The sequence below is a fragment of the Saccostrea cucullata genome, unplaced genomic scaffold (genome assembly GCF_032062105.1).
Source record: "Saccostrea cucullata isolate Sc308-1 unplaced genomic scaffold, CSIRO_AGI_Scuc_v1 ctg11667, whole genome shotgun sequence".
NCBI classification, from domain to species: Eukaryota; Metazoa; Mollusca; class Bivalvia; order Ostreida; family Ostreidae; genus Saccostrea; species Saccostrea cuccullata.
The window spans coordinates 1,950-20,265 of record NW_026922444.1 but is presented as its reverse complement, the minus strand read 5'-3'; the positions used below and the strand labels follow the sequence as shown (position 1 = coordinate 20,265).

General features: G+C 35.1%; 2 protein-coding genes across 2 annotated transcripts; one reads left to right on the top strand and one right to left on the bottom strand.

The window, feature by feature from the left end:
• The first annotated feature begins 318 nt into the window (after window positions 1–318).
• On the top strand, window positions 319–14,699 carry LOC134261782 (uncharacterized). Its single transcript, XM_062744181.1, has 7 exons — window positions 319–527; window positions 742–917; window positions 1,296–1,438; window positions 11,802–12,021; window positions 13,600–13,793; window positions 13,896–13,964; window positions 14,052–14,699. Exons 1-7 carry the CDS (start codon window positions 418–420, stop codon window positions 14,697–14,699), a joined length of 1,560 nt encoding a protein of 519 aa, XP_062600165.1. The 5' UTR covers window positions 319–417.
• A 1,208-nt stretch (window positions 14,700–15,907) lies between these two features.
• LOC134261781 (uncharacterized) lies at window positions 15,908–17,763 on the bottom strand. The gene is made up of 2 exons (XM_062744179.1): window positions 17,568–17,763; window positions 15,908–17,064 (listed from the first exon to the last, which is right to left on the bottom strand). Exons 1-2 carry the CDS (start codon window positions 17,761–17,763, stop codon window positions 15,908–15,910), a joined length of 1,353 nt encoding a protein of 450 aa, XP_062600163.1.
• Between the last annotated feature and the right edge of the window lie 553 nt (window positions 17,764–18,316).

The following is an 18,316-nucleotide window of genomic DNA, read 5'->3' as shown; positions in this document are numbered from 1 at the left end:
GTAACTTTGGTGTTCCTGTATTTGTAGATAAGTTTTGATTTTAAGTAGCGTACAATTGAACTTCCCACCATCCAAATATTATTTCATGATTTGCCTTCTCGGTGGGTTGTATCGGAGATACCTGGTTCTGCCTCTTTGGAACAGGTTGGTCACAATCGTAACTAATGTCATCATCACAGGAAACGTTATGAGCCTTAACTGTGTCTGCCTGATCTTTTATTTCCCGCGTACTTTCCTTTTCCAGTGAAGTTTTCTGCGCTGTCAATTTTGCTGCCTCATCGAGCTTGTTTTCTAAATTGTTCACTTTTAGGTCAATAGCTTTCATTCACGTCATTAAACGTTAGGCGGCGCTGCTGTTTTATAAGTGGTACGCGGGACGCTTGAATCCCGAAAGCGCTTGTAACTAATAAAAACAACATGGATTCCGACGCTGTGGATCTGGTAGATTGGCCGGTATCGCGCTTAAAAAAGGAGTTGGTCGATCGCGGAGCTCGGACAACTGGGCGAAAGACTCAGCTTATTGACAGGTAGTTTCATTTATCATGTAATAATTTATTTTTCTTGCTGTATATTAAACAACAAATACATATATCAAAGCATGATTAGTAAACAGAGAGGATTTCGTGATAAAATGCAAGATGGAACAGGTACGGCAGATGCATCTCAGCAACGATTTTGAGTGCTGTTGTTTCCCCTTTTTCTCTTTATATAGATATACATTTATAATCATTACTGTATTAGATTAAGAGCCTACATCAGAAATGACAACTTCACGCCAGCGTCCATCAAACTACCTGAGCCTTCTGTGGTGGACTGGCCCACATCAGGATTTAAGCAGCTTCAAAAGGACCACCATCTTATCCTTCCTAAAATATCCAAGGAGCAGATAGAGGCCTACTTCATTTACAGAATGGCTGGTATAATGAATTAGCTTGCATAAATATAGAATCTCTCATGGTTTATGGTTGGATATTAATTTTATTCAACTAGATAACATTTTCTTTTCTTAAGCCTTGAAAAAGGGATAAAAAAAACACACACACATCAAATTTTGATAAAAAATCACACATCTTACCACAAATCAATGGGAAATTCTTTATACAGTATGTTAAAATAAAAATATGATATAATCTTTGTATATACAATTTCAATTTTTAAAAATAAGAAAAAATTAAATAATATGGATTTTTTCTCTCAATTAAATGAAAGTAAACTATACAGTGATACAATAGAGTTCCTGGAATTCGGAAATGTCATTCAACTTAAAATACATATACTTCATTACTTTCATTCAGATGACAGACAAGCACGGAATGATTTAAAGTCTATAACAAAAGGACAACTGATGTATGAAAGTGACAGAGTACTGGCATGCTCCATACTTATTCATGATAACATATACCTAAGTGGCATTGTAGGAGCAGCAATGAAGAAAAAGGTTATATATTTTTTAATCAAGTACGACTGAAATTATTTCAATATGACAAAGTGAGCATTAGTGCTCTTCATGTTATTATGTTCCCCAAACGAAGTTGGGGAACATATTGTTTTTACTCTGTTTCTTATTATGTTCCCCAAACGAAGTTGGGGAACATATTGTTTTTACTCTGTTTCTTATTATGTCGCCCCGAACGAAGTCGGGGACGACATATTGATATTGTACGCATGTTTTTTTTATCCAGGCTGTTTCTCGGAGATGGCTGGGACAATCTTCCTGAAATTTTCCCCGAAGGACGATCACTGGTTGTAGTTGTGCAGTGAGGTCGTTCAGTTCCAATATGTCTACCGTTGCCATGGAAACCTGTAAAAAGCGACGAATTTTGTCCGAGAGTGTTCTCTCTGGTCCCTTAAACGTTCGTCATGAAACTCTTTTTATTTTAATGATTAGTATCTGTAGTTGTGCGCTTTGCATTTAAAATTTTCAAATAATCGATTATTGCCATGGAAACCAGGGGAATGTTAAAATTCTTTAATTTCGATTTTCTCAATAACTACTCAAGCAATCGTTTTGAAACTTTCAATGTTAATTCCTTGCAATGTGTCAAAGTGATTTCTACTTTTAAAATAATTGAAATGAGTCGCTCACAGTTGTCATAGAAACGAAACAGAAAAAAAGGTTAAGATGTACACATGTGTTCTCCAAGGTCTAGGTCAAAGGGTCAAAGTTCTTCGTGTCCAATAAAAGTTCATTTCACAAGGATTGCATATTTGAAATACGAAAGCCCTAGCCCTTACCGTTCAAACATTAGGTACTATGTTCAAGACGACCCCCCCCCCCTTTTGAAGCGCACTGCCAGGTAGAATACACAGATATAACATATACACCTTACAAGTAACGTTTTAAAAGTTTCATTCATAAAATTCAGTTCTCCTGATGTGATTTGATAGTTTGCCAACATCCATTCTTCTTCTGTCTTGTCTCTAGATTTTACAATTAGTTTATTTTATCTATATAAAAAAATAACGATTGTCAGCTGCATTTATTAGCATTTCGCGTTTTTTTTTTGTACATGCATATCTATTACATGTATATTATTAATTTCATTAGATAGTGCAAGTATAAAAGAGAAAAGTTGGTACGTTATTTCCATAGCTTTTATTCATTCATAAATCCTTGGATCCACGCCTACAGGTGCGCAAAGCCTTGATCACTACTGTAAACAAAACATTCATATCGCCGAAAATGTTCATGATTCCGCTAAACTGAGAACGTTTACACATGATTTATCATCTCATAAGAAACATCAGCCCTGTGCAATGCAGAAATGCTGGAATTGAAGGTGTCATGTCAGATTCGTTTTCCGGCAGAACCTCTAAAAATGAAAGTGAAAGTAAGGAAATTTCAGAGTTCTCACTGGCGCTATAACACACAAAATAATTCGGCTGATCTTCTTAATAAATTACATTTGCCATGTTTTTTTGGTAGGAAAGATACTGCCAATTAACAAGTACAAGGCTCGTTTAAGTACATCTGCCCAATATCTTTTATGCAAGTCTGCAAATTTAGGAACTTGTAATTTTTTCCTGTACTACTTTCTTCTCCTACCGATTCTAAAAATAATTATTTGGATGTACCCAATTAAGGTCTTCCGTTTGCAACAAAAAGGACTTATACGACTCGATGGTTGTCCAAGCTTACCTAATGGACCATTGTTTTAGTGATGATAAAAATGAAAGTTTTGTCCAGTACGGGGCGACATATGCTATTGCTTGCAATAGCAGACTTTCTAGTTATTATGTTCCCCAAACGAAGTTGGGGAACATATTGTTTTTACTCTGTTTCTTATTATGTTCCCCAAACGAAGTTGGGGAACATATTGTTTTTACTCTGTTTCTTATTATTATTATTATTATTTTTCTTCTTCCTGGGAAAATTTTGTCCACGAATGATCTTGTAAACTACACATCCGACTAAGGTAAAATGTTTTTAGGGTCAGTAGACATGTTATGCAGATTTGCCGAACGAAGGTCATTTTGCGCGCACGTGCTTGCAAGAGCGCGCACGTGCAACACATGAAATGACCAATATAATGGATATTGCTGTAACTTTTCTTTTTTGGATGAATTTTTTTGAAACTCATAATGTAAGTATACATTAGTAGTATTGACAAGATGGCATGGTCAAAATAGCAAGATCTCACGCGCATGCACGTGCGCTTCGCTCTGATTGGCTGAAACTAAAGTCTCAATATCTTTCTTGTTTCTTGTCATAATCTTTTGAAATTTTGCACATCGTCCTACATTATAAAGATCTACAGCATGATATATGAAAATTTTCATGAAAGCATGCGCATGCGCGCGTGCTGCAATCTGATTGGCTGAAACTTTAAATGGCTATATCTCCTTTGTTTTTTGACGAAATGCTTTGAAATTTAAAACATAGTCATGCATTAGGATATCCTAGAATATGATATAGAAAAAAATTCATAAAATCACGCGCATGCACGTGTGCTGAGATCTGATTGGCTGAAACTTTATATGGCTATATCTCCTTTGTTTCTTGACGAAATGTTTGGAATTTTAAAATATAGTCATTCATTTAGATATCCTTCAATGCGATAGAGATAAAAATTTATGAAATCACGCGCATGCATGTGTGCTGCAATCTGATTGGCTGAAACTTCAAATGGCTATAACTCCCTTGTTTTTCCACCAAACAGGATGGGATTTAGAACATAGATAAATATAAGGGACTGCTACAAGAAGGTGTAGTCATTATGCACGTGCTTGCACGTGCGTGCACGTGAAATGACTAAAATTAAAAATACACTCGAATGAGTGTATTTTTTAATACTTTTGGATTAAATGCTTTGATATTAAGTATATTAAAATTTTAGATGGTGTAGTCAAGATAATATGGTCGTTACGCACATGAACACGTGTGCAATGGCTATTTTTAAATATATTTTGTATTTTTCTGGGAAGACCTTGATTAAGTCTAAATTCCATAAAGTATTTCTTATTTAATAGAGACTACAGGGAATATGGCACCAAAAGGAAGTTGGGGAGCGTTTGGGGAACATCTGTAACGGTTCCCGTTACAATTAGCACTAGTTATTATTATTCTTATTATTTTTCTTCTTCCTGGGAAAATTTTGTCCACGAGTGATCTTGTAAACTACACATCCGACTTAGGTGAAACCTTTTTAGGGTCAGTAGGCATGTTATGTAGAGTTGCCAAACAAAGGTCATTTTGCGCGCACGTGCTTGCAAGAGCGCGCACGTGCAACAGGTGAAATTACCAATATAATGGATATTGCCGTAACTTTTCTATTTTTTGATGAAATTTTTTGAAACTCATAATGTAAGGATACATTAGTAGTATAGACAAGATAGCATGGTCAAAATAGCAAGATCTCACGCGCATGCACGTGCGCTTCGCTCTGATTGGCTGAAACTAAAGTCTCAATAACTTTCTTGTTTCTTGTCATAATCCTTTGAAATTTTGAACATAGTCCTACATTATGAAGATCTACCGCATGATATATAAGAATTTTCATGAAAGCATGCGCATGTGCGCGTGCTGCAAGCTGATTGGCTGAAACTTTAAATGGCAATATCTCCTTTGTTTTTTGACGAAATTCTTTGAAATTTAAAATATAGTCATGCATTAGGATATCCTACAAAATGATATAAAAAAAATCATGAAATTACGCGCATGCACGTGTGCTGCAATCTGATTACTGATTGGCTGAAACTTTAAATGGCCACAACTCCCTTGTTTTTCAACCAAACAGGATGGGATTTAGAACATAGATAGATGTAAGGGACTCCTACAAGAAGGTATGATCATCATGCACGTGCATGCACGTGCGTGCATTTGAAACGAGTGTATTTAAAAATACTCTTGAATGAGTGATTTTTATTACTTTTGGACTGAATGCTTTAATATATAGTATATTAAAATATGTAAATGGTGTAGACAAGATGATATGGTCATAACGCACATGCATTCACATGCGCTTGGGTGCAATGCTAAAAATTGAATATAATTGGTATCCTTCTGGGAAAACATTGTTAAAGTCAAAAATGCACAGAGTTTGTCTTATTTAATGAAGCTTACAGGGAATATGGCACCGAAAGGGAGTTGGGGAGCGTTTGGGGAACATCTGTAACGGTTCCCGTTACAATTAGCACTAGTTATTATTATTTTTCTTCCTGGGAAAATTTTGTCCACGAGTGATCTTGTAAACTACACATCCAACTAAGGTAAAATGTTTTTAGGGTCAGTAGACATGTTATGTAGATTTGCCGAACGAGGGTCATTTTGCGCGCACGTGCTTGCAAGAGCATGCACGTGCAACATGTGAAATGACAAATATAATATATATTGCCGTAACTTTTCTATTTTTTGATGAAATGTTTTGAAACTCATAATGTAAGGATATATTATAAGTATAGACAAGATGGCATGGTCAGAATAGCAAGATCGCACGCGCATGCACGTGCGCTTCGCTCTGATTGGCTGAAACTAAAGTCAATATCTTTCTTGTTTCTTGTCATAATCTTTTGAAATTTTGAACATAGTCCTACATTATGAAGATCTACAGCATGATATATAAAAATGTTGATGAAAGTATGCGCATGCGCGCGTGCTGCAATCTGATTGGCTGAAACTTTAAATGGCTATATCTCCCTTGTTTTTTGACGAAATGCTTTGAAATTTAAAATATAGTCATGCATTAGGATATTCTATAATATCTTATAGAAAAAAATCATGAAATCACGCGCATGCGCGTGTGCTGCAATCTGATTGGCTGAAACTTTAAATGGCTATATTTCCTTTGTTTTTTGACGAAATGTTTGTAATTTTGAAATATAGTCATTCATTACGATATCCTTTAATACGATAAAGATAAAATTCATTAAATCACGCGCATGCATGTGTGCTGCAATCTGATTGGCTGAAACTTCAAATGGCTATAACTCCCTTGTTTTTCAACTAAACAGGATGGGATTAAGAACATAGATAAATATAAGGGACTCCTACAAGAACGTGTAGTCATCATGCACGTGCTTGCACGTGCGTGCACGTGAAATGAGTCAAATTAAAAATACACTCGAGTGATTGCAATTTTTAATACTTTTGGATTAAATGCTCTGATAATAAGTATATTAAAATATATATATACTGTAGACAAGATAATATGGTCGTTACGCACATGAACACGCATGCAATGCTTAAATTTAAATATATTTTGCATTCTTTTGGGGAGACCTTGATTAAATCTAAATTCCATAAAGTATTTCTTATTTAATAGACATTACAGGGAGTATGGTACCAAAAGGGAGTTGGGGAGCGTTTGGGGAACATCTGTAACGGTCCCCGTTACAATTAGCACTTGTTATTATTGTTTTTTTTTCTTACCGATTTTGTGCACGCGATTTCTCGAAAACGGCTGGATAGATTTTCATGAAACTTTCAGGACTGATAGAACATCAAACAAAGCTGAAAGTAAATTTTTTGTTTTGATGACGTCACTTCCGGTTTTGAGATTTCAACGATTTAATGATTTTCAGGGGGTCTCATTGTCCATCATTTTTTTCGAAAATGCCTTAAGACAGAAACATGAGATTTTCAGCGATGATAGAGCAACGTATGCTCTTTTGTCACACACCACTCTTTTTCTCCGGAAGTGCCGCACGTCGGCGCTCGGTATGGCTCGAAAAAAGTCCTGTCGAGGATTAAGAATTTTTTGACACCTTTTCAGCAAAATCTTTTTACATGTTAACAATTTGTAAAGACATATAGAACAAAAGTTGTAGAGAATGTCACGATCTTTCGAAAAATATCAACAATAAGGGGCTGGCCCCTATAATAAAGGGCCAAAAGGGGCCGAAACTTTTTCCGTTATATCTCAAAAAGTATTGAGAATTTGTAATACGTCAAAGAAGCAAAGTTGTTCAAAATGTCATGCATTATCTAATGGGTTCGTCAAAATACGTCCGGCGACGTCACTTCCGGTCAAACCGGAGGTAGTCAAAAATTGCACATTTTTGCTCTTCTTGACACGATTTTGGCTAACATATGTCACTGGAAGCTTAAATCTTAATTTTCCGTCCGTCGACGTCACTTCCGGTCAAACCGGAAGTAGCCAAAAATAGCTTATTTTGAAGGTTTAAATGCAAAATTGAAATTATAAAGTCACTGGAGACTACTTAGCTCATTGCTTTCTTTGTTCACGTCACTTCCGGCACATCCGGTCAAAACCGGACGGAAGACCTACTCGTTGCTTTGCAACGAGCTCGGCTCTAGTTAAGGTCTTCCGTCTTCAGCGGAAGACCTTCTTGTTATTCTTAGGTTTCTTTTCCACTATTTTTATTATTTTTATTGTTTTTTTTCTTACCGATTTTGTGTACACGATTTCTCAGAGACGGCTCGCTCGATTTTCATGAAACTTTCAGGACTGATAGATCATCAAACAAAGCTGATATATAATTTTTTGTTTTGATGACGTCACTTCCGGTTTTGATATTTTTGCGATTTAGTGATTTTCAGGGGGTCAGTTTGTCCGCGAGTTTTCTCAAAAACGGTTTAAGATAGAAACTTGAGTTTTTGAGCAATGGTAGAGCAATGTCTGTAGATGTGACATACGCATTTCATTTCTACCGGAAGTGCTGCACGCCGACGCTCGCTATGGTCCAAAAATGGGCATGTCGAGAATTTTAAAATTTCTAACACCTTTTCTTCGATATCTTTTCACATACAAATATTTTGTTAAGACGTATAGAACAAAAGAAGTGTAGAATTACATGATCTTTCAAATGATATCTCGAAAAAAGGGCTGGCCCCTAAAATAAAGGGCCTAGAGGGGCCGAAAGATTTTCATTTATATCTCAAAAAGTATTGAGAATTTGTAAAACGTTTAAAAGGCAAAATTGTTCAAAATGTCAAGCTTAATCTATTGGCGTCGTCAAAATGCATTCGGCGACGTCACTTCCGGTCAAACCGGAAGTCGTCAGAATATGCATATTTTTGCCGTTCTTGACATATTTTTGGGTAACATATGTATCTGGAAGCATAAAACTTAATTTTCTGTCCGTTAACATCACTTCCGGTCAAACCGGAAGTGACTGAAAGTAGCCAAAAATAGCTTATTTTTGAAGGTTTAAATGCAAAATCAAAATTATAAAGTCAATGGAGACCACTTAGCTCATTTGCTTTTATTTGTTGACGTCACTTCCGGTCAAAACAGGACGGAAGACCTACTCGTTGCTTTGCAACGAGCTTTGCTCTAGTTATTATTATTTTTCTTCTTCCTGGGAAAATTTTGTCCACGAGTGATCTTGTAAACTACACATCCGACTTAGGTGAAACCTTTTTAGGGTCAGTAGGCGTGTTATGTAGAGTTGCCAAACAAAGGTCTTTTTGCGCGCACGTGCTTGCAAGAGCGCGCACGTGCAACATGTGAAATTACCAATATAATGGATATTGCCGTAACTTTTCTATTTTTTGATGAATTTTTTTGAAACTCATAATGTAAGGATACATTAGTAGTATAGACAAGATAGCATGGTCAAAATAGCAAGATCTCACGCGCATGCACGTGCGCATTGCTCTGATTGGCTGATATTAAAGTCTCAATAACTTTCTTGTTTCTTGTCATAATCCTTTGAAATTTTGAACATAGTCCTACATTATGAAGATCTACCACATGATATATAAAAATTTTCATGAAACATGCGCATGTGTGCGTGCTGCAAGCTGATTGGTTGAAACTTTAAATGGCAATATCTCCTTTGTTTTTTGACGAAATTCTTTGAAATTTAAAATATAGTCATGCATTAGGATATCCTACAAAATGATATAGAAAAAAAATCATGAAATCACGCGCATGCACGTGTGCTGCAATCTGATTGGCTGAAACTTTAAATGGCTATTTCTCCTTTGTTTTTTGATGAAATTCTTTGAAATTTAAAATATAGTCATGCATTAGGATATCCTACAAAATGATATAGAAAAAAAATCATGAAATCACGCACATGCACGTGTGCTGCAATCTGATTGGCTGAAACTTTAAATAACTATTTATCCTTTGTTTTTTGACGAAATTCTTTGAAATTTAAAATATATTCATGCATTAGGATATCCTACAAAATGATATTTAAAAAATCATAAAATTACGCGCATGCACGTGTGCTGAAATCTAATTGGCTGAAACTTTAAATGGCTATAACTCCCTTGTTTTTCAACCAAACAGGATGGGATTTAGAACATAGATAGATGTAAGGGACTCCTACAAGAAGGTATTATCATAATGCACGTGCACGCACGTGCGTGCATTTGAAACGAGTATATTTTAAAATACTCTTGAATGAGTGATTTTTATTACTTTTGGACTGAATGCTCTAATATATTGTATACTGAAATATATAAATAGTGCAGACAAGATAAAATGGTCATAACGCACATGCATTCACATGCGCTTGGGTGCAATGCTAAAAATTGAATATAATTGATATCCTTCTGGGAAAACATTGTTAAAGTCAAAAATGCACAGAGTTTGTCTTATTTAATGAAACTTACAGGGGATATGGCACCGAAAGGGAGTTGGGGAGCGTTTGGGGAACATCTGTAACGGTTCCCGTTACAATTAGCACTAGTTATTATTATTATTATTATTATTATTATTTTTCTTCTTCCTGGGAAAATTTTGTCCACGAGTGATCTTGTAAACTACACATCCGACTTGGGTGAAACCTTTTTAGGGTCAGTAGGCATGTTATGTAGAGTTGCCAAACAAAGGTCATTTTGCGCGCACGTGCTTGCAAGAGCGCGCACGTGCAACATGTGAAATTACCAATGTAATGGATATTGCCGTAACTTTTCTATTTTTTGATGAATTTTTTTGAAACTCATAATGTAAGGATACATTAGTAGTATAGACAAGACAGCATGGTCAAAATAGCAAGATCTCACGCGCATGCACGTGCGCTTTGCTCTGATTGGCTGAAATTAAAGTCTCAATAACTTTCTTGTTTCTTGTCATAATCCTTTGAAATTTTGAACATAGTCCTACATTATGAAGATCTACCACATGATATATAAGAATTTTCATGAAAGAATGCGCATATGCGCGTGCTGCAAGCTGATTGGCTGAAACTTTAAATGGCAATATCTCCTTTGTTTTTTGACGAAATTCTTTGAAATTTAAAATATAGTCATGCATTGGGATATCCTACTAAATGATATTAAAAAATCATAAAATTACGAGCATGCACGTGTGCTGAAATCTGATTGGCTGAAACTTTAAATGGCTATAACTCCCTTGTTTTTCAACCAAACAGGATGGGATTTAGAACATAGATAGATGTAAGGGACTCCTACAAGAATGTATTATCATAATGCACATGCACGCACGTGCGTGCATTTGAAACGAGTATATTTAAAAATACTCTTGAATGAGTGATTTTTATTACTTTTGGACTGAATGCTCTAATATATAGTATATTGAAATATATAAATAGTGTAGACAAGATAATACCGTAAATCTGGAAATTTTTACGTCGATTTTATTTTGCGAATTTTAGTCAAAATGGTGTTGATTAATTTTTACGTTTCAAAATTTTGCGAATCACCACTGCTTTATTAACTTTTTCTTATTGGTAATTTATTCTTAAGAAAAATATTTTTGCGAATGCAACGAACTCGCAAATTTGCTAAAAATTTATCTACAGCAAAAATTTCCAGATTTACGGTATGGTCATAACGCACATGCATTCACATGCGCTTGGGTGCAATGCTAAAAATTGAATATAATTGATATCCTTCTGGGAAAACATTGTTAAAGTCAAAAATGCACAGAGTTTGTCTTATTTAATGAAGCTTACAGGGGATATGGCACCGAAAGGGAGTTGGGGAGCGTTTGGGGAACATCTGTAACGGTTCCCGTTACAATTAGCACTAGTTTATTTCAATTTCATAATGATTCAGTTTTAGTTGTTAACGCCTCATTTAATTGAATGAATATAAATCATATAACCTGGATTGCCTACATAAAAAACATATCAGTCCAATTGATGTTTCCCTTAATAAAATACAGCAATTTTGAACATGTTGAAGGAACAATCATTTTATTTTCTACATTTAATAACTGGAAAATTAAATTATAAGGAATGAACTAAACAACTACCTAAGTTATACTGGTTTGCATATAAACTGAGTTTGAAGAGTTTATGTTTTTTTTAATAAACTGCTTTGTAGTTTGTAAATTAAAGTGTAAACTGCCCCAACACAGGTTATACCAGTATAACTTGAGTAGCTATTAAATTCATTCCTTACATAATATTTATTGCTACAGGTATCCTACATATACAAGATAAAACTAGACAAAAAGTCTGGAGATCCTGTAAACACACACTGTGAGTGTCCAGCAGGGAAGGGGCCTCATGGAAGCTGCAAACACATTGCTGCAGTCCTCCTGATGATGAAAGAGTTTACAGAATCAAGAGAACTCAGACTAGGGAAGTCGTGCACTGATACTTTAATGATGTTTACAAAACCAAAATCCTCCTATGATGGTAATTATGTTCCCCTAACGAAGTTGGGGAACATATTGTTTTTACTCTGTTTCTTATTATTATTATTATTATTATTATTATTTTTCTTCTTCCTGGGAAAATTTTGTCCACGAGTGATCTTGTAAACAACACATCTGACTTAGGTGAAACCTTTTTAGGGTCAGTAGGCATGTTATGTAGAGTTGCCAAACAAAGGTCATTTTGCGCGCACGTGCTTGCAAGAGCGCGCACGTGCAACACTTGAAATGACCAATATAATGGATTTTGACGTAACTTTTCTATTTTTTGATGAAAATTCTTAAAACTCATAATGTAAGGATATATTAGTAGTATAGACAAGATGACATGGTCAAAATAGCAAGATCTCACGCACATGCACGTGCGCTTCGCTCTGATTGGCTGAAACTAAAGTCTCAATATCTTTCTTGTTTTAAGTCATAATCCTTTGAAATTTTGAACTTAGTCACACATTATAAAGGTCTACAGCCTGATATATAAGAATTTTCATGAAAGCACGTACATGCACATGTGCTGGAAAGAGCGCGCACGTGCAACATGTGAAATATGATGCCATAACATTTCTATTTCTTGATGAATTTTTTGAAACTCATAATGTAAGAAGACATTAGTAGTATAGACAAGATGACATGGTCAAAATAGCAAGATCTCACGCACATGCACGTGCGCTTCGCTCTGATTGGCTGAAACTAAAGTCTCAATATCTTTCTTGTTTTTTGTCATAATCCTTTGAAATTTTGAACATAGTCCTACATTATGAAGATCTACAGCCTGATAAATAAAAATTTTCATGAAAGCATGCGCATGCGCGCGTGCTGCAATCTGATTGGCTGAAACTTTAAATGGCTATATCTCCCTTGTTTTTTGACGAAATGCTTTGAAATTTAAAGCATAGACATGCATTAGGATATCCTACAATATGATATAGAAAAAATTCATGAAATCACGCGCATGCACGTGTGCTGCAATCTGATTGGCTGAAACTTGAAATGGCTATAACTCCCTTGTTTTTAAACCAAACAGGGTGAGATTTAGAACATAGATAGATATAAGGGACTCCTAAAAGAAGGTATGGCCATCATGCACGTGCACGCACGTGCATGCATTTGGAACTTAAAATACACTTGAATGAGTAATTTTTAATACTTTTGGACTGAATGCTTTAATATATAGTATATTAAAATATATAGATAGTGTAGACAAGATGATATGGTCATAACGCACATGCATTCACATGCGCACGGGTGCAATGCTACAGTTTGAATATAATTGGTATCCTTTGGTAATTGGTATCCTTCTCGGTAAACGTTGTTAAAGTAAAAAATGCACAGAATTTGTCTTATTTAATGAAACTTACAGGGAATATGGCACCAAAATGAAGTTGGGGAGCGTTTGGGGAACATCTGTAACGGTTCCCGTTACAATTAGCACTAGTTTATTATTCCTTTAAATAATTTAGTAAATTCTGGATATTGTACGTTTCTTTGATACCGTATAATTTAACCATTTTTGTTCATTTCACAGTAGTGCAATTTGTTTATTTTTTTGTGTGCTTTCAAGGATCTCCAGTCAAAGCTGAAAACCTTCCAACAAAGAGAAAGTTAGCTGCAGACTTCCTCAGTGACCCAAGGCCAGAGAAAAGAAGAAACTGTCCGGGATACAACGACTATGTACAATCTATAGTTACCAATTACTGCAGCCAGTCCTCCAATGATATCTCATTCCGATACATGTATGGGAAGGCAAATATTCAGGTATATATATTTGAATGAAATAAGAAATTAATTACATTCTGGTGAAGTTGTATTTTTAACAGTGTACAAGTAATTAATATGACAAAAAAAAAATTTTTCAAGGCTGCTGTCAAAGATCACGACTATTGCCAATTGCCCTTTACTGAGCACTGGGTTGATGATTCCATTAAGGTACATGTGATAGATTTTGTTAAAATAAATCTAACTCTTATGATTTTTAGTTGTTTATCAATTAATGCTATTTTTACACATATATAGGTTACAGAATCTGATGTAGTCAGGATTGAAGAGTCCACAAGACAACAGAGTGCAAGCCAGATTTGGTTCATCGAGAGGAAGTGGCGCCTTACGGCATCAAAGTTTGGGGAAATTTGCAAGGCCACTTCTCGTCGAAATACCAAGAAGCTGTGTGCTGCATTATTGTCTGATGTACAAATCAACAGTGAAGCTTTGCGGCATGGAAAAAATTATGAGGCAAAAGCTTTGAAAGTATTCAACAGCAAATTTAATGTAAATGCTAAGAAATGTGGGTTTTTTGTTTGTTTAGACAAGCCTTTTTTAGGTGCTTCTCCTGATGCTGTTGTTGATGGAAGTAGTATTGTTGAAATTAAATGTCCATTTAATGGCAGAAATGATGTTGTGAAACCAGGGAAAAATTTCAAATTTTTGAAATATGATGATGAGGGTAAAATTGTTTTGAAGACTTCAAGCAAATATTATGACCAGATACAAGGCCAGCTTTATGTTACTAAAAGGTCTCTGTGCTACTTTGTTGTATATACCTTAAGCGATTTGTTTGTACAGAAAATCTTGTTTGACGATGAATACTGTAACAATTGTCTCCTTCCTAAGCTAGAAACTTTTTACAAAACGTTTTTCAGAAGCTATGTTGCATCACTGTTTTAAAAGGAAATGTTATTTGTATTGCATTGCACAGAACTATCTTTCAGGAGTCCATTTGCCATTCAAAGTGGTCAATGGTCAAGAAACTTATAAAAATAATAAGTATAACAAACAGTGTTAATACATGTTTATTGCATTTGGAAATATTTATTTTATCAATGGGTACATGTCATAAATTTTTTCATAAACAAACATATATTATTTTATTTCATCTTGTCTAAAAACAAAACAAAAATTATTTGTACTGAAATTCCACCACAGCTCTCAAATACTGAACAGTTACAGTTTGCTAAATATGGATTTTCAATAATGCCTTGAAGAGCATGTTTCTTTAAAAAATAGTGCATCCTAGTCATTATTGTATGTTGTACATTATATACATGTATTTTTCAACTGTACTACAGTATTTAAAAAATATATACTTTTACATGGATTTTACATGTTTTTTTTTAACACTCAATGGAATTAGAACCCTCCAGTTTGTAATGTTTAGGGCTTCCACAAGAACATGAATGATCTTTATACATGTATTGAATACTGCAAAAACTTGAATGACAAGAGGCCCATGGGTCACATCGCTCACCTGAGCACTGTGGCTAGGAATAAGTAGAAATTGGTTTATTATTGAAAAGTTTAAATACAATAGTAGTCCCATGCTATTCTTGAGAAGATGATTTTTAAAGAATTTTACTAAATATTTCTATGTAAAACTTTGGTTGGCCATTGTAGCCCCGCCCTACCCTCGGGGGTCATGATTTGAACAAACTTGGATCTACACTACCTGAGGATGTTTTCACATAAGTTTCATCTTTCCTGACACAGTGGTTCTTGAGAAGAAGATATTTAAAACATACCACCAAATTTTCATTAATTTCCAATTACCTCCCCTTGAATGAGGGCGTGGCCCTTCATTTGAACAAACATGAATCCCTTTCACTTAAGGATGCTTTGTGGCAAGTTTGGTTGAAATTGGCCCAGCGGTTCTTGAGAAAAAGTGGAAAATGTGAAAAGTTTACAACAACGACGACAACGACAGACAACGGACAAATTTTGATCAGAAAAGCTCACTTGAGCCTTTGGCTCAGGTGAGCTAATAAAAGGTATTAATCTCAACACTATCTCTGTGGTGAAACTGAATTTTATCCATAAATTTTCAGTACATATTAGCAACAGTTTTTTTTTTCAAATAAAAAGTAACTTTGAATATCATCTTATGCATTCTTTGGAACAATATTTCTCCTGAAGTTTGATATGGCAAAACAAATAAATATGATACGAGACCCTAACTGAAGTTTACTTTTCGAAATCCCATGCTTCAATATTTTGAAACTCTTTGACAAACCGATGACTCTTTCTATGTGGATTCTTTTAGACGCCACTCGTCGATAATGAACCACTTCGTCTGGGTCTAATTGCGATTTTCCCTTTAACAGCGTAGGGGTATTAATATGAACATCTTGATTAGCAAATAAATCCTGAACCATAATGCCTCTATCAGCCATTATGGAATCGCCCTTTTCAAAAAGCTTTAATGTAGGCTCCAGAAGACAAGATTTTTCAATAATCTGTCTGTCAGAAGCAGAGCCACCATAAGAATCAGAAATGAAGGTTATGGCACCCTTTGGACTGCAGCCAATCATGGTCTTGAGGGTGTTTTTATGCTTATAATTTGACCAAGTCACACTCTGACAGTTTACATGGGACGGCCTTTCAATAGGTATCTCAGTGGCATCTAGTATTACTCTGGTGTTAGGGAATTTTGATTTAAAGTCTTGGGGCATGTGTTCATGGATGACAACTGGTGATGGCCAAAAGTTAATCTCTTTTAATTGAAAATACATGAAATTTATCCATGTAATAATTATTCTGGATACCGTGGACTCTGACACATTAAAAAGCATTGACAATTCAACATCTTCTTTGTCTTGTCTAAGTTTGATAAGAGTCATAAACAACTGGTCTTTTGGATGAAGTAATGAACACTGGTATGTGAGCTCATATGCACTGGGTCCAAGGCAGTGAAAAAACATCATAAAGTGGTTGTAATCTTGAAACCCAGTGTAGTAGTTAATGATTTTATCATTATTCATGACACTTTCAACAGACAGTTTTCCGAATGTTGGAATTTCACATTGTATACCTTGGTGTTGCAGTGCAGGCTCTTCAGTTGCACATTCATCACAGTCAACAAGTTCTGATTCAGTACTAACCTCTACTTCTTGCTGACAGCCAATCTCCTGGAATGGAATTAAATTTTCTGGGTGTGTGTGCCTCTTCTTAAATCGTTTTTCTCTTGATGACTCTTCATTACTTGCGTTAAATGTAAAAATTGAAGGAACCGCATCTTCCTTTAGTCGTGATCTGTCACCTTATCAAAAAGAAATAGAATGAAATTAATTTATAAGATGAGGAAAATAGTTTGAAATTTTGATTGTAATTTTATTGAATATTTATAAAGTATTGAGCTGGATGTTGATATTTATAACCACAAGTTAAAATAAAATTAGGAAAACATATCAAAAGTTTCTTAAATTAAAATTAAATGAATTATTATTGAGTATTGTATTTATTATAAAAACAATCATCATGCTTATGCTTAGGTTGCCGAAATATATATTTGAATAATTTTACTATAGGCCCTATACAATGGAATTAAAATACTCCCAAATAATTTCATCCACTTCATCTCCATCATCCTTGCTTGCATGTCTGTTTTAACAGGACGTATATACCTGGGAAATTGAAAACAAACCACAAAGCAACACGAACAGGAATTCATTTTATTAGTTTAAAAAAAACAATCATAGAAAAAAATCAATGAAAATTCAACAAAAAATAATCTATGAACGTGTAATTAATACCGTGACTAACCTAATAGTGTCGTCTTGAAGTCACCGGGGAGGAAGTGGGCGTGACACACAACGTCAAATTTGCCAGGTGTCCATAGACGCTTTCTCTGGTCTGTTCGTCTAATAGCAACTCGCCATTTCAATTTCAGTGTATAATCAGACGGAAAGCGATGCCCGCCTGTATTTTTACACCCAGGAACGCAACAATATTGCGGCATCCCTCGTAGTAATGAAATCTATCGTTACCTATACAGTCAGTAAGTTAGCGTCATACGAAAACATTCAAGCGTCTTCAAGACAAAGCGTCCCGCATACCACTTATGAAACAGTAGCGCCACCTTTCGACCTAAAATGCACGGGTGGAACCTATTACTTGTATTCTCTGTTTAACTTGTTCAGTTGTAGCATTGTTTTGATTTAATGTTTTTTCCAGCTTCAGCTCTCTTTCATGAACTTGGTCCAATTTTTTCAAGATTGGATTTTCATGCTCTCCTTCAGAACTTTTGTCTATTTTCTTCTCTAACCTCTGAACCATTTCTGTAAGAGCATTAATTTTTTCATTGTATTTTACATGACTTTCTACTATCTTCATTTCCATCTTGTGTATAGCATGTAATATTATCGACATGATTGGCTGTTGCTTTTCATCTGTTTCTTTTGGATTGTTGTTCGTTTCTTCTTTTAACACATCAGCTTCTGGTTCCACATCACTGACTACCTGCTCGAATCCTTTCAGTAACGTTTCGCTTTCGTCTAAAATTGTGGACTCAC

Bases quoted from the DNA above. Each gene is read 5' to 3' on its own strand.
- LOC134261782 (XM_062744181.1), top strand. From the start codon at position 418: ATGGATTCCGACGCTGTGGATCTGGTAGATTGGCCGGTATCGCGCTTA. The intron at 918-1,295 runs GTATAATGAATT...ACTTTCATTCAG, and splicing joins CTTCATTTACAGAATGGCTG to ATGACAGACAAGCACGGAAT. The intron at 13,965-14,051 runs GTACATGTGATA...ACACATATATAG, and splicing joins GGGTTGATGATTCCATTAAG to GTTACAGAATCTGATGTAGT.
- LOC134261781 (XM_062744179.1), bottom strand. From the start codon at position 17,763: ATGCCGCAATATTGTTGCGTTCCTGGGTGTAAAAATACAGGCGGGCAT. The intron at 17,065-17,567 runs GTTAGTCACGGT...CTTTTTGATAAG, and splicing joins CTTCAAGACGACACTATTAG to GTGACAGATCACGACTAAAG.